General features: G+C 41.0%; 1 protein-coding gene across 1 annotated transcript in view; it reads right to left on the bottom strand.

The window, feature by feature from the left end:
* The window catches only part of Slc9a9 (solute carrier family 9 member A9), a 551,705-nt gene that overhangs the window by 395,295 nt on the left and 141,618 nt on the right, over nt 1-14,792 (bottom strand). Inside the window, exon 5 of the mRNA XM_028865996.2 lies at nt 11,484-11,599. Within this exon, the coding sequence (XP_028721829.1) occupies nt 11,484-11,599 (116 nt within the window). The remainder of the gene's footprint in view (nt 1-11,483; nt 11,600-14,792) is intronic.

Here is a 14,792-nt window from a genome sequence, read left to right as displayed (position 1 = left end):
TGACCTTCCAGTTCCAATGCAGAGCCTCCTCTACAGCAGGTATAGGTATCTAGATGCTCATACTATTCATGATATGGAAAGTTCCCTCTACAGGAACAACACAGAGCTCATGACTTTACCAGCAGTTAGGGGACACGTGGGAACCAAGAGCTTAGAAAAGTCAGGTAAGCAGAGAAACAAAAGACAGAGAGAGAGCAAGTTAAGGTTGCCCTTGTCCCAGAATCCACTGCAGACTCTCAGGAACCCTCTAGAGTAATTGTAATGTTGTTTTAGTTTCTTCTCTTCTAACTGTGAAAATACTTCATACAATGGATTTAATGAAGGGTTTATTTGGGCTCACACTTTGAGGGTCAGTCAGTCATGACTGGGAAGTCATGATGGCAGGAACATGAAGCAGTTGGTCACAGTGGATACACAGTCAGGAAGTAGAGGTAAATGCTGATGCTTAGTTGACTTTCTCTTTGTTCAGTCCAGGATCCAGCCTGTGGAGGGTGTCATACATTCAAGGAGGTCTTTCCTGCCCATTTAGTACCATCCTCTACTCTCGTAGATACACTCAAAGGTGTTTTCATGGCGATTCTAAATTCTCTCAGGTGGATAATAATGATTAACTATCACAAATATTAACATTTTTAAAAATACAGGATCTTATTAGCCTAGGACACAATGGAACTTGCTAAGCAGCCCAGGTTGCTTGTGGATCTTGGATTGTCCTGCCTCTTGCCTCTCAAGTTATGGATTATGGTCATGACTACTCTTCTAGTTAGTAATGCTAGCTCTGCAAACAATTATTGAAGAGACAATCTACTCATCTTTAAACCTTTGTTCTTTTTAAGTAAAAATATTAAATTACAGGATCCTTAAAGATTCTTTTTAGAAAAATATCCTAAAACTTTATTATTTTAAATTATGTATAAAAGCAATGAACACATATTGTCTGGATTCTTGATCAAAGAAAGCAGCTATATTTATGAGGCAGTTTGGGAAATTTTACTCTAATTACAAATTGCTAATATTGAAGAATTGTTATTAGTATTAAATTACTACCATAGCAAACTGAAACTTTAGTATCCCAAAACAACACAAATCTGGCATCTTATATTTCTATGGGTAGATCTCAACATGAATCACAGTAGGATAAAATTGTGTTAGGGCTACAATCCCTGCTAGAGGTTTGAATGTGAAACATCCATTACAATAGCAGTGTTTGAACCCTTGGTCTCCAGCTGATGGTGCTGTGTGGAAGGCTGTAGAAGCTGTGGGAGATGGAACTTCTCCAGGAGCTGCCTCACAGTCCTGCCACCATGACTTCCCTGCCACCACAGATTATAAGACAAAAATAAGCCTATCTTTCTTCAGTTGTTTTTGTTAGGTGTTTTGTTAGAATCATAGGAAAGGAGCTAACATAAAGCTTTGGGGGACAACCAGTTTCCTTGAGCATCCCAGCTGGCAGTATTCACCTCTAGTCCTTGGATAACATCTCCCTTCCTCCACCATCAGCACCAATATTGTGTATCTCTATGCCTTCTTTTCATAGTCACGTCTTCCTTCAATCAAAGCCAGGGAAGAGTCTTCAATCTGTAGGGTTCCACATGATTAGATAGGGTAATTTCCTCAACTCAGGGTTCTTAATCACATATGCAAAGTCTCTTGTGCCAAGAAAGTTCATGTACTCATACTCATAGGCTCTGGGGATTAGGGCTTTGCAGGGCCATTACTTCACCTACCACAAAAGTTGCTGCTAGTATTTTAGGTGCAATGGTGGCATTGCAGTTAAATTCAATACATGTCTATAATGGAAGTGTGTTTATGGATTGTTCATTTGAACAACAGTACAGAGAATGTATAATCCTTTTTGATGATATAAGGAATAACTTAGAATAAGTACATAGGATAGTTTTGTTGCAGGAATCACTAGAGATAAAGATTTGGAAGCAAGGGTAGAATTAGAAGAAATATATATGCCATTTTGCCATTCCTAATGGAACTAATAGGCCTAGACCATAGGGAACTGTGGCCGGCAAGCCTGATGGGGAAGCTAACTGCCATTTAGAGAAACAGAGAATGAGAGAAACAGTGCAGCAGGAAGCAGCACACTGTCTAGTCAGAATGAGGGTCCTCCCATGGAAGCAATCTCATTTACTCAGCAACAGCGTAAAAGACATGGCCTCGGGGGTGTGGCTCTGGACTAAGAGAGAAGGCAGAGATATGGTGCCTACATGTCACCTGTGGGTCCTGCTTGGGTTCTGATTGCAGACAGAATGAACAATCTAGGAATCTGAAAGTGAATAATTTAGTTGGTAACAGTGGTGGGTTCTAAAACTCTTGGCAAAGTTTACAAGATTTTAAAAGGTTTTGCAAGAGAATGGCTCTTGTTCATGCTTATACATGATTTTAGATACTTAGGGAGTCAAATGACACTATCTAAATTTAATGACAATATCTACATTTAATGGCAGTACTTTTAAGAATCCTTATCTCCTCTCGGGAATGGAAGTGAAAGTGTTACTTGTTTCTTAAAGTAAAATCACCCCATTTTACACGTGATACTTCTGACTCTGACCATGCAGCCCTCAAAGGAAAGCAGCCCGCAAAGGGAATCCACCAAGGATGAAGAGCTTAGGACTGTTGCCAGAAAAACAAGCAGGAATGTGCACAACTTGCTGCATCCCACTCACAGCAACGTGCCCATCTCCATCTCGGTGCCATTGTGAAATGATGCCAACAACTAAAACGTGTCATCTCATTCACTCTCAAAGACAGACCTGTACATAAGTCTCACCCCCATTTTCCAAGTGGAAAAACTAAGGCTCACGCAGCTCAGACAGAATGCAGATTTAGACATTGGCCTCTCACACACTGCAGGCTGTTCTTAAACAGTAGTCATCATCTCTTCTATTTATTCATCATCTGTCTACTATGGACTCGGTAGCAGCAAGCCTTCTGTATTCTGCCACACCTGTAGGTGCTTTCTTACATACGGTCACTAAATGTCATTTAGTGATGACAATGACAAATAAATGAATCATATTGAATACTGTGTTTTGCCTTGCTTAATTGGAGAGCTGAACCAATAATCTATAGCAGCTAGTTTTAAATCCAAACTTCATGAAAAGAGTTATGGGCTATATTTTTCCCACCTACTACATGGGTAGTCTCTATTGACTTCTTTTATGTCAACATTTATGTAGCCAGAAGTTACTCCTGTCCTGCCCAACCCACAGTTGGGACGAATCTCTCCCACCTGCGTCTGCAGCTGCTTGGTTCCAAGTAAATACACAGAGGCTTACATTACTTACAAACTGTATGGCCTATGGGTCAGGCTTCTTGTGAGCTAGCTCTTAAAACTTAATTCAACCCATTCCTATTCATCTACATGTGGCCAGGTGGCCATGGCATTACTGGTCTGTGGGAATCTTGTTGCTCCTTGGGCAGGGGGCTGGCATCTCTCCCCACTCCTCCCTTCTCTCTGTATCTCTGCTTGGATTCTCCACCTGGCTGTAAGCTTTCTTGCCATAGGCCAAAATATCTCTATTTATTATCCAGTGGGAGCCACACATATTCACAGCATACAGAAAGACATCCAATAGCACATTTATTTCTGATATTGAGTAGTTATCTAATTTAGGAACATCAAATGTCTCAACACACTTCAAAATGGGACTAACATAATGCAGATTGTCAGATTTGCTGGAGTTGTGACAAGCTGTATAAAAAACCAGTAATAGTTACACACACACACACACACACACACACACACACACACACACACACACACACACGGGGGAGGGGGGGGAGGGGAGGGTGGTGTCTGGAGCGGTTAGGCCTTTATTTATTTATGTTCTGATAAGGAGAGGAACAGTTCAGACTCTTGGTCTGGAGATCACTGAAGCTGCCTTTCACCAGGTCAGAGGTCTCATTGTTTATGTGTTAGATGGCACAGTTATAGTATTTAAATCATCCAAACATTTACTCCCTTCTCGCTTTGCTTCTGAAGCATGGGTGTAAAGTAGTTTGTGGGTCATTATGCATTACAATGGAAAAAAGGGAGACTGGAAAAGAGATTTTTAGAAAGCAAACTTCAGACGTCTTAGTTCAATTTCGTAAAATATAAATTACCTGTATTTCAACAAAGGCCATAATCCACCTGGTGCCCTGTGTCTTAGTCACCGTTCAATTGCTGTGAAGAGATGCCATGGTCACAGCAACTCTGATAAAAGAAAGCATTTAACTGGGGCTTGTTTACATTCAGAGGTTTAGTCCATTATCGTCATGGTGGGAAGCATGGTGCCACACAGGCAGACATGGTGCTGGAGAAGTAGCTGAGAGCTACACGTTCAGATCCACAGGTAGCAGGCAGAGAGACACTGGTCCTGGTTTGAGCATTTGAAACTCCAAAGCCCACCCCTAGTGACACACTTCCTCCAAAAAGGCCACACCTTCTAATCCTTGTTAAGTAGTGCCACTCCCTAATGACCAAGTGTTCAAAACTATAGCCTATGGGGCCATTCTTAGTCAAACCATCACACCTTGTAAGCATGCCTGATTCTTTTATTTAACTTTAAATTGTTGTGGTGTTTTTATTAAGGATCATGTATTTGGCTTACAGCCCTGCCCTTTGACATTGCTCTATTGAAGCATCTACCCAATAATGTAATGCAAGCAACACACATAATTTTAAATTTTTAGTGGTCATATTAAAAACAGTGAAGATAAACAGGTGAAATTAGTTTCATGTTTCAGGGGCACAGCACCTGCCCAGGATACTTAAGGCCCTGGGTTCGATCTCCAGCACAGCAGAAACAACAAAGTTATCAATGAGATACTTTTTAATATTGTCTTTGGAACAGAGTGTATATTTATGCTTATAGTACATATTGACTAAGCCTGTCACATTCTAAGTAATTAGTAGCCATGTATATCTTGTAAGCTACCAAACAGGGCTGTAGACCCCCACCTTAGCTAATCTGACCCAAATCCAAGACAGCCTGGAGTGATTTTCCTGGGAGAAATAGCCAAGTCTATGAAGTCAGAGTTATCCTCCAGTTTCGAGTTCTGAAATAATACTTCTGGAGCTCAAAGTGCGGCAGCTGCATGTGAGTCTCGGTGCAGCTGCAGCATAGAAAATGAAGACATTTTTATTCAAAGAAGAAACGGAGAAACGATGGAGCGCAAAGAGGCACAGATCACATGTGCTCACATAGGCAGCTCTCTCCAGACCTCACAGGAAATACCACTCTTGTCAAATACCAGGATGAGTTTTAGAATTCTCTGGTTGATTACTTAATACATGGAAGAATGTATAGAGTCCTTCCTTTTTTTTTTTTTTTCTAAAAGACACTATTACTTTGAGTAACTTCCTATCTAAAATGCCTACATCATTATTAAGTTTCCACATGTCCATGAACCATGGCTTGCTCTTCTCAGGAAAGTGCCAACCTGACTACCTGACAGGGAGAAGGAAATTCTATCTACTTGGTTAGAAAAGAAATGCACACGTTTTTATTTTAGCTGACTGTATCTTTTTAGAGGACAAAACCAAATATTTCTATATACCGAGTTTGACCTGTACCTCATGTCTCCATCCTTTCCAGGGCCATGAAACATCTGATTACCGAGAGTGACCTGCGTGTTCAACTGCTTCCCATTTCAAATTCAGAGGAGATTCTTTTCAATGCTCCAGACTTTGCTCTAACAGTTCCTTCCACAAATGTACTCATTAATTAATTTATTGAAAACCCACTGTTCCAGACAGTAGACGTACTAGCTTTAAAAGATAGGTGAAAAGCCTTGCCACCTAGGGGACAGACCATCAATAATTAGAGAGCTCAATAAAAATAACTAATCAGTGCTGGTAAGTACTGTTGAAATAAATGGAGCGAGGATGTTGAGTGCCTGGGGTGAGAGGCAGGCAAGGTTTTAATAGGCCAGGCAAAGCTAACGTTACTTCAAAGGTGGCACTTGAGCAGAGATCTTGAAGAAGGTGGGGTGAGAAGAGTGACAGCTGAAGCGAGACACACGGACCAGCCACGTTCAAGACATGTGGCCCTGTTGGGTGGCTGTCTGTGTCTTCATGATCCTTAAAGACCCCTCTCTTCTCTTACCCACCACACTTAAATGGGCATTGAAATCTGAGTCAAAATCATTATCTTGGGTGGTCTCAATCTACCTAATGGCTCCAAGTCTGTGAAGGAAGAGCCAGGAGGAGAGAGCAGCAGTTCCTTTCATGGGCTTGACCGTCTGACAGTGGGGTTATCCAGTCAGACCTTCATTCCCCACATTGGAGCCTTTTGCTACTGTGTTTAAATTTCTTTGTCTTTGCCCCATCTTTTTGATCTCCTTATACTGAATTTATCTGAAGAAAAGCTGCCTCATAGATTGAGTGGATGCTCCTATACCCTGTTGTCCAGCCTTCACTGTCTCTGTCAGGGTCTGTCCCTAGGTATCTACTTACTGTCACAGCCATTAATCATTGTAGAAGCAGGGGCCTCATCAGTGAGGGAAAAATCAAATTATGGTCAACTCATCCTAGCTAAACTAGGAAATTTACTAAGTGAAGTAAACCAAACCTAGCTGGAGAGAGTCTGAAACCAGCAGGAAGAATCGAGTCTAAACATGATTCTCTAACAGATATATATGAGTAGGTAATAACCCTGGCTCAGATGCAGCTAACCGGGAAAGGATTCATTTAAAGAAGGCCAAGAAATGTCAGGCCTGGAGAGCACAGGTTCTCTTTCATAAATTAGTGAGTCATGAGAATTTAGGCAATAAATGAATAATTGTGGGGTAAGATTAACTAAGTGTTTTAAGGTTATTGAAGATCTTAAATTACACCAATTTAGTAGAGAGTGGGTTCAATGTGTTTAATATAACAATTAGCTCTCAGTAAAAGAGGGGAAGCCAGGGCTCTTGCCTATGTACTGTGGGGCTTCTGCTGTGTGAAATCATGACCACATTCCTGAGTGGGGTTAGAATTCCAAACTAACCAGCTGACTGGATTTGGGTTGATTTTACATTTTCTTTAAAACTAAAGTTAATTTTCAAAGAGATCTCACAGAAATAAGAGTAACGGGCTGCTAGAGCTGGAAGGGTGTAAGGACTGTGGTTGGTACTTTCCAGTTTACGGATGAAGAGGTAGTGTCTTCATCTGAAAGGTCAGGAGGTGAGAAAGCAAGAGATTGCATATCTTCCACCTGAGAGAATCTGTGAAGTTTAAGAGAGTGAGGCAGCTGCCCAAAGGTGCACAGCTGGCCCACGCTCGACACAGAAGGTGGGCTCAGTTTCCTGCATTCTCCTCCTGACTGCAAGCCGATGTGAGATTTTAAAGGACTCATCTGTCCATTCAGTTATTTGATACAAGGGAGGTAAATAACCGTTGACTAGGCTGGATCTCCCCCCTCCTACCATTTCAGTCCATTTTCTGTGTTGTTCAAACAGAACCGTGGGAGTATCACCAGTAACAGAAGGACCAAAGCTTGAATACAACTCGGATGTGCTTGGAGACAGCTCAGTCAGTCAGAATTCAACAAACTCAGGCTGTAGCAATAAACTCACTGTTGAGACCAGGAAACAAAGGATGCGGTGCTTTGCAACACACACATTTGCGTAAAGGTGACCTGAAATTTGACCCAACACTGAAAGGCAGAATGTTCAGATTTAGCTGAAGAGTGGAGCCCTAACCAGCTAGAAAAATCACTAGGGATGCCATCCTTTGTCTTGAGCTTATGTTTTCAGCTGTTGCCAAGTCACCTCTGCATTTCCCTGGGGCATGTGATGTAGTGTGGAATCATTCTGGAAAATGCAATGTAAATCTCTCAGTAGTGATGGAATAGCCAAGTTGTGGTTCACCCTGGGGGTGGTGCAGTCTATCTCTTTATGCCACATGGATCTCTGATTCCCTCATCTGCACTGTGGGCTCCAAACCGGAGTTTGAAAAAAAATATCCTTATGTCCCCTCGACATGTAAATAAATGTTTAGTCTTACTCATAATAAGAGAAATGCTTGGGCAAACCACAGCAAGATGTAAATCCCTTAACCTATGGGGGATCCTAAATTTGCCTCAGCGTGTCTGTGAGGAAAATGAACCTCAATAGATCATGAGCATGAATGCAAACTGGTACACAGTTTAGGGGAGAATTTCACTATCTAGGCATATCTATTCCTAGAAATCATTCCCAAAGACACACTGAAAACACATGAAAAGCTGTTAATTTAAGAGCTGTTAATTGCAGCACAATTGCTAATTTAAAAGCACAAGAAGACACCCTTGAATGCCCATTGATAGGAGATTGGCTAAATAGTGGCCTATTCTGTAGCTGTAAAAGGGAGCAAGAAAGATCTTTAGATGCTGCCAATGTCCAACATGCTGCTAATTAAATACAGCTAAGAAAAATAGCCAGTATAGCACAGTGTAGACTAGAGCGTTTTCATGTGTGTGTGTATGCCTGGAAGTGGAAATGTAATCCAACAACCACCAAAATGTCTCAAAAGTCAGGGCAGAGGGGACGGGACTAGCAGTTAGGCTTGCCACCCCATGGCTTTTCATTTCTGAATCGGGGGATATTTAATCTAATTTTTTAAACAAAACAAAACAAAAAAGCACAGTGAAACAGAAGAGCATTATTATGATTGACTTGGGGCTTAGCCACACATCGGAATAATTTCAAGTGATTTAAAAACGGAATAACTTTTAACTGCATCCCAAGTGGGGTATACTCAAAGGCTAAAAATAACCACATAAAATCTTAAGCCATTTTCAGTTGCTATATTTTTAGCAATAATGTATGTGAGATAATTTTGAGAGTATATATTTTAAGCAAGTAAAAATTATATTAATGTAGTAGGAGGAAGAAAAAGAAGCAGAAGAAAAAGGCAAATACAAATTAAAATTCATGACATCATAATAAAATGTCTATAATCCTAAAACCGAGCTGAAAATATTAAAAGGAATTTCTGGTATAACTTTGCCTAAACACAGAGGTCTAAAAATAATTACCCATCCAATAGTAACAAAAACAGTAGCAAAAGTGGTCCTTAAATGAATTTTCTTTTTAAAAGATCCAAGGCTCCTTGGAGAGATGAGTGATTTTTAAATTGAGGGATGAAAATCATAGATGATAAAGCTGGAACACTAGACCTATCTAAATGCAAAAAGTTTAATCAAAGACCATGAGAGTCATATTAAAAAGATACAGTAGAAACCTGAAGACCCCCCTGTGAAAATGGAGTGTTTTAACCATAAAAAAAGAGTAGCCAGCATAGAAGAAAAGTAACAGCTGTGTTAAAAATCCACATGTTCAGAAAGATGTGTTTTAAAGACCTGTCTTGCTAGTAACATATGGAGGATGCCATGGAAATGACACATTATTTTGGAAATTAGTAAGTTAGAGGAAAGAATCATTTGTCTTGCTTGGTTCTTGTTGTTTGTTTATATTACACCATAGGGTGCTCCAATAGCTGAACAGCGAAACTCTTTTGAGGAGACTGTACTGGATTAAGTAGTGACCTTCAGTGGGAACTGGGGCAGCCAATGGGTAGACAGGGAACTGCAATCTGTAGAGCTTGTCAGATGCCTGTGCCTAGGAAGTAGCTGGGTTCACTGTTAGATTCTGAGGTCTGAGGTTGAGCCTGAGAGTGTGCAGTATACCTCATCTGATGCCAGGACTGCTGGTCAGGGGGTGTTGGCTGTTATCATCTACTGGGTCTAGTGGTTCCCTTGTTGGACATAAACAGTTCCACAGAACAACCCCATGCAAGGTCACTCTGAGCAGGATGGAGCAGCAAGAACTAAATAATCATCTCTAGGCATAAATAATGAGCATTATCCAAATCCACACTGACAGAACATCACCTATTCTAACCATGAAGAGGGAAATGGCTTCTTTACCATTTATAGATGTAGGCTTAGTCTGGTCTCAACTCTTTTAAAGGAAGACTTAACTAAATGGATAAGCATGGAATTACTTTTACTTCTTGACACATCTAGAGCAAAAGCCTGACTCCCTAAATATCACAAATGGGAACCCAAGCCCCGTGACAAGTCCTTCTCTTCTTCCACCCTCTGAGATAACACACGGTTCCCTACTGTCTTAGTCAAGGGTACTATTGCTGTGGTGAAACACCATGACCAAATCAACTGGGGAGGAAAGGGTTTATTTGGCTTATGCTTCCACATCACCATTTATCATTGAAGGAAGTCAAGACAGGAACTCAAAACAGGGCAGGAACCCGGAGGCAGGAGCTGATGCAATGAAGGAGTGCTGCTTCCTGGCTTGCTCCTCATGGCTTACCGAGCCTGTTTTGTTCTAGAACCCAGGACCACCAGCCAAGGGGCAGCCCCACCAACAATGGGCTGAGCCCTTCCCCATCAAACACTAATTGAGAAAATGCCCGGCAGGCTTGCCTGCCTATACCCCAATCTTATGGAAGCACTTTTTTTTTTTTTTTCAATTGAGGCTGCCTCCTCTCTGATGACTCCAGCTTGTGCTGGGTTGACAGAAAACTAGCCTGCACGCCCACAGTGAGCATTCTCTTTCATTATATCCTATAAGGAACCCATTTCATTCCTCTGGTACATTCTGGTAGTCTTTGCTAGACTGGCAATTCACAAATGTGATAGATTACGCTAAAAGCTGAATCAGTGGTCACCACTTTCCTTCTTATGTGATGCTCCCAGCATCATTTTTAAAGTAATCCAGATAGGAAAAGGTTGAACCTGATCCTGATTAAGCCTCTAGCTTTAACCATTTAAGAAACATTGGGGACATGGAGACATTGCAACTAATTACATGTCATCTTTGGAAATGTTTTGTACAAACTACTAACAAACCAATAATGACAATAACAAGTGAACTGAGCATATTTAAACAGTGACTGGAGGTTTCATGTTATTGAATCATGGTCATGAATAGTTGTAGGTTTTATAATGGCAATAATGGTCACTTTCATGGTATCTGCATACCAAAATATACTTGAAATTCACTTTAATGTGATACCATCATAATAAACAGGAGTGGATGGAAAACATGTGCTCATATTTGGCTAGTAAGGGGGTAGGTGCCAATTATCTTTACTCTGCTCCCTTTCCTTGACATGTTTAAAAAGTCCCACAGCAAACAGCTTTAAAAGAATCTTTAAACTATTTAATTCAACTTTGAAAGAAGATATGTTGAATAGAGACGAACTTAAGTACAACAGCTTAGAATGACTCTGTGTTTGAGAGAAGCAGCAATGGCTTTACCAAGTCCCTTCCACTATGGAGACTGCTTTCTGACCAATTTCTTGGGAGCTGTCTGATCTCACCTATTTCTTTTTCCTTTTCTTTCTTGATTTTTTTTTATTTAATTCACTTGCAGATGTGTCAACAGCCTGTGATGAGGAATGAAGAGTTATCACCAGGGAGACTAGATGACTGCCCGTGGAGAAACTGCCAGTTTAAATGTTTGGTTCTACAAAGAAAGAAATGCATTATTTGAACAGTTACCTGGATCTGTAGCAGACATCAGTGAGCCAAAAAATAAACAGTCAGTGAAATGGAAGTCTCCACTCTTCAGCTGGCCAGCATACACCATGGCCTTCACAAAGCCATACATAATTAACCTGTAGAAGAGAAACAGAAGACCTTTAAACATCAAACTGGATCCTGGGTAAATCCATGCTACCTTAGAGAACATTCTAATGAGCTTTCTTGATAGGTACCATGTGGAAACCACCAATCCCACCAACTCATGGCCCCTATGATCTCTCAGCTCTGAAGAGCATGTTCACTAAATATCACAATCCATTCATCTAGCAAATGGTAATGGAGCATTTGATATCATATGCCATGGAAAATAAGGTAAGCTTCAAAGACGTAAAAAATTGTCAAACGTGGCCCATCAAATCGTGCCTACAGATCTAAGGGCTGTGTTGATGTCTGGAAAGGGATTTCTTTTCAGTTTTTCTTGTTTTATCGGCTAGGGGTGTCTGCTGTGGTGAGAAGACAGCTGGCTTCTGCAGTCACACCACAGCCCAGCAGCCCCTTTCCCACAGATACGCCTCCCTTGCTCCTAGTGTCAGGACTTTCTCACTTTGAGTGGAGAAGCAGCCGTCAGGTAAGAGCACACCGGCTTCAACAGCATTGAAGACAACACTGAAATGATTATATATTTGGTTTTGCAAAGAAGGATGCTCTTTAAAGAAGATTTAAAGGGTAACTTAATATCTCTACAACACGAAATGCAACATCTCTGGGTCATAATTTGCCATCATCCTATGGTTTTAAAAGTAAGCCAGTTCCAGAAGTTGCGAGGTTAGGGAATGAAAATCCCAGTGCCAGGGGTAGACTTCCTCCCTAGGAGCCCCAGAAGGGATTAGCAATACAGGCTTCTATCACTGCCGCCGGTTGCCCACCTGCACTAGTTGCCATATCCTTGGGTTGCAGAACACGGAGAAGTCAAGCTGGAACTGAGAGGGAAGCTTGCCTTCTCCCAGCTAGCTTTCACAGTGCTGGGACCATCTACCTACTGCTGTCATCAACAGTCTTAGTCATGTACCCCGCAAGCAACAGTCGTGACCTCCCAAGCAAGACGTGCCCACTGCTGAGATAGTTGTGTAGTCACACACACTGAGGGAGTCACATTATTTTCTGATTGAATTTGGGGCCTACTTCCCTGGAGGGAATTCACATCTGGTACTCTAAACCTGGTCAAAAGCCTTACTGAGTCATGATGTGGCTGAGAGTACACTGCACGAGACAGCATTACGATCATGGAAAACCTAAAGCGATTCTCTAGGTAAAACCAGAAAAGACATGGGCTAAGTTGCCCAAGCTCCTGTAAATAGTACATCACTCATGCTCCTTCTATAAGTAACCTTAATTAAGCTTATTTACCAAAACAAAAAAATCTAAAATAAAATTAAGAAGTGAAAGTACAAGGGGTACTAGCTGAGAAGGGGTGGGGGTCTGCTGAAGAGGGAGGAGAACAAGAGAGGGCAATGGGGGGGTTAATATGACCAAAATATGTCATACACATAATGTATGAAAATATCATTACAAACCCACTATCATATTTAATTAACATATGCTAATGAAAACTTTAAAGCTTTTATTTATTTATTTAAAGCATTGATTTTTGCTTAACCCCTAAGAAAGAAAATATAGAGATTGGTGAATTGACCCTCAGTACCAATATAATTTAAAATCAGCAATAGTCCTTAGAAACTGCAGCCCATCCAATCTCTAGACAGATGTTGAAATCCTTATATGTACCTGCAGTTTACGTTTTTTTTTTTTTTTAATGTGCTGAGGTTTTGAGCATGGTTAAGAAACAGCTAAATATCAATTATTAGAACTTAACGATTTCCACAGTGATACAAACACTTTCAATTCTGTTAAGAGAACTACCTCCTTAAGGGGATATTTCAGAAAGAACTGCATTTGAACAGTCACTATCACATTCAAGCTATATGATGCAGGGTATTATTAGAACTGTCTAGCCTTCGGTACCTTGATTCATCAGATAGGGTAACAATAATAGAGGATGAATCACACAAGCAACATCTGGTGTCCAGTGCCCTTAGCCCTCTCAGGGAGCTGCTTCCTACTGCTCTGAGAAGATGGAGATGGGAAATATTTGTTTACACTTTTTGTCTCTTCACGTGCTTTAATTAACTTAATCTGCAGTCGATCCTGTAAGGTCAACAGTATTTACACAGTGTGACGCAGTAACCTATTTAACATGGCAAATTAAGCAGGATGCTAGGGCTTGAATTGAGACAGCCTGGTTCCAATGCCGGAGATTTTTGCCACCATAATGTGTTACCTGAAGAATGGCTTTTTACTTTCCACTATACCGATAAGCTGTCTCATGCAATGGACTCTTAGCCATGCCATGAAGTAATCACTCTAGACAGTCCAAGGGGCAGGACTGGAATATCCTTAAAAACTTGAGGCTGACACCATCCTCTGCATTGAACTTATTGAGTGGATCCACAGTAAACTAGAGATAAGACACCCAACATGGCTCTGCAGAGCATGGATTCCAGGAGAGGAACTGAATCTTAACCAGACTGAATGTACTCAATATTAGCAAACACTGTTCCAGTAAGGTATGACACAGGGGCTGTAAAGAGGCAAGTCCCAGGGCCTCAGTCAAGGGTAACCCCAGCAGCCACAAACTGGCCACCAAATACAAAATCTCCCACCAGATCCCAGGAAGCTTCATTGAGCTTATTTTGTTGTTGTTCAATATATATTTTATTGCACACCTACTATATCAGGTCCTCTACTAAGAATTAATGAACCAAGGTCTGTGCCTTCATTGACCATATGATTTAGTAGCACAGACAAAAATGAAATGTAAATAGTATCTGTTACCAACATCATTCCCTTGGTGGGAATCTGCAAGTATGGACGGCCCTGTGACATTTTGGACAATGACAACCTGGACAGAGGAATGATCTTCATTATTGTTCCTTTCAGCCCTTTTCACATCCCAGCTTCACGAAGATCCTTCCCACCGGAACTGTACTTCAGACACTGAGCACCACCAGGCTACAGAACCACGGTAAACATTACGAACTATGATCCTATCCCCGAGTTCTGGATCTACTAGTTAATTTGGTGGAAGAAGAAACTCTGAGTTGAAATAGACTTATGGTATATTGTTCAGAAGCCATTAATTTGGGAAAAAGAAAACAACACACATACCTACTGCCTGTGCTTAGTGAAGCTAAGAGGAAGCTAGAAGCCATGTTTGTACAATGGCTGTAGACAAAGCTGATGCCCTTATATAAGCCAATACGGCAATTC

Source organism: Peromyscus leucopus, chromosome 7, assembly GCF_004664715.2.
Source record: "Peromyscus leucopus breed LL Stock chromosome 7, UCI_PerLeu_2.1, whole genome shotgun sequence".
Classification (NCBI taxonomy): Eukaryota; Metazoa; Chordata; class Mammalia; order Rodentia; family Cricetidae; genus Peromyscus; species Peromyscus leucopus.
The sequence above is the reverse complement of the archived record's forward strand: the minus strand, read 5'-3'. Positions and strand labels throughout refer to the sequence as shown.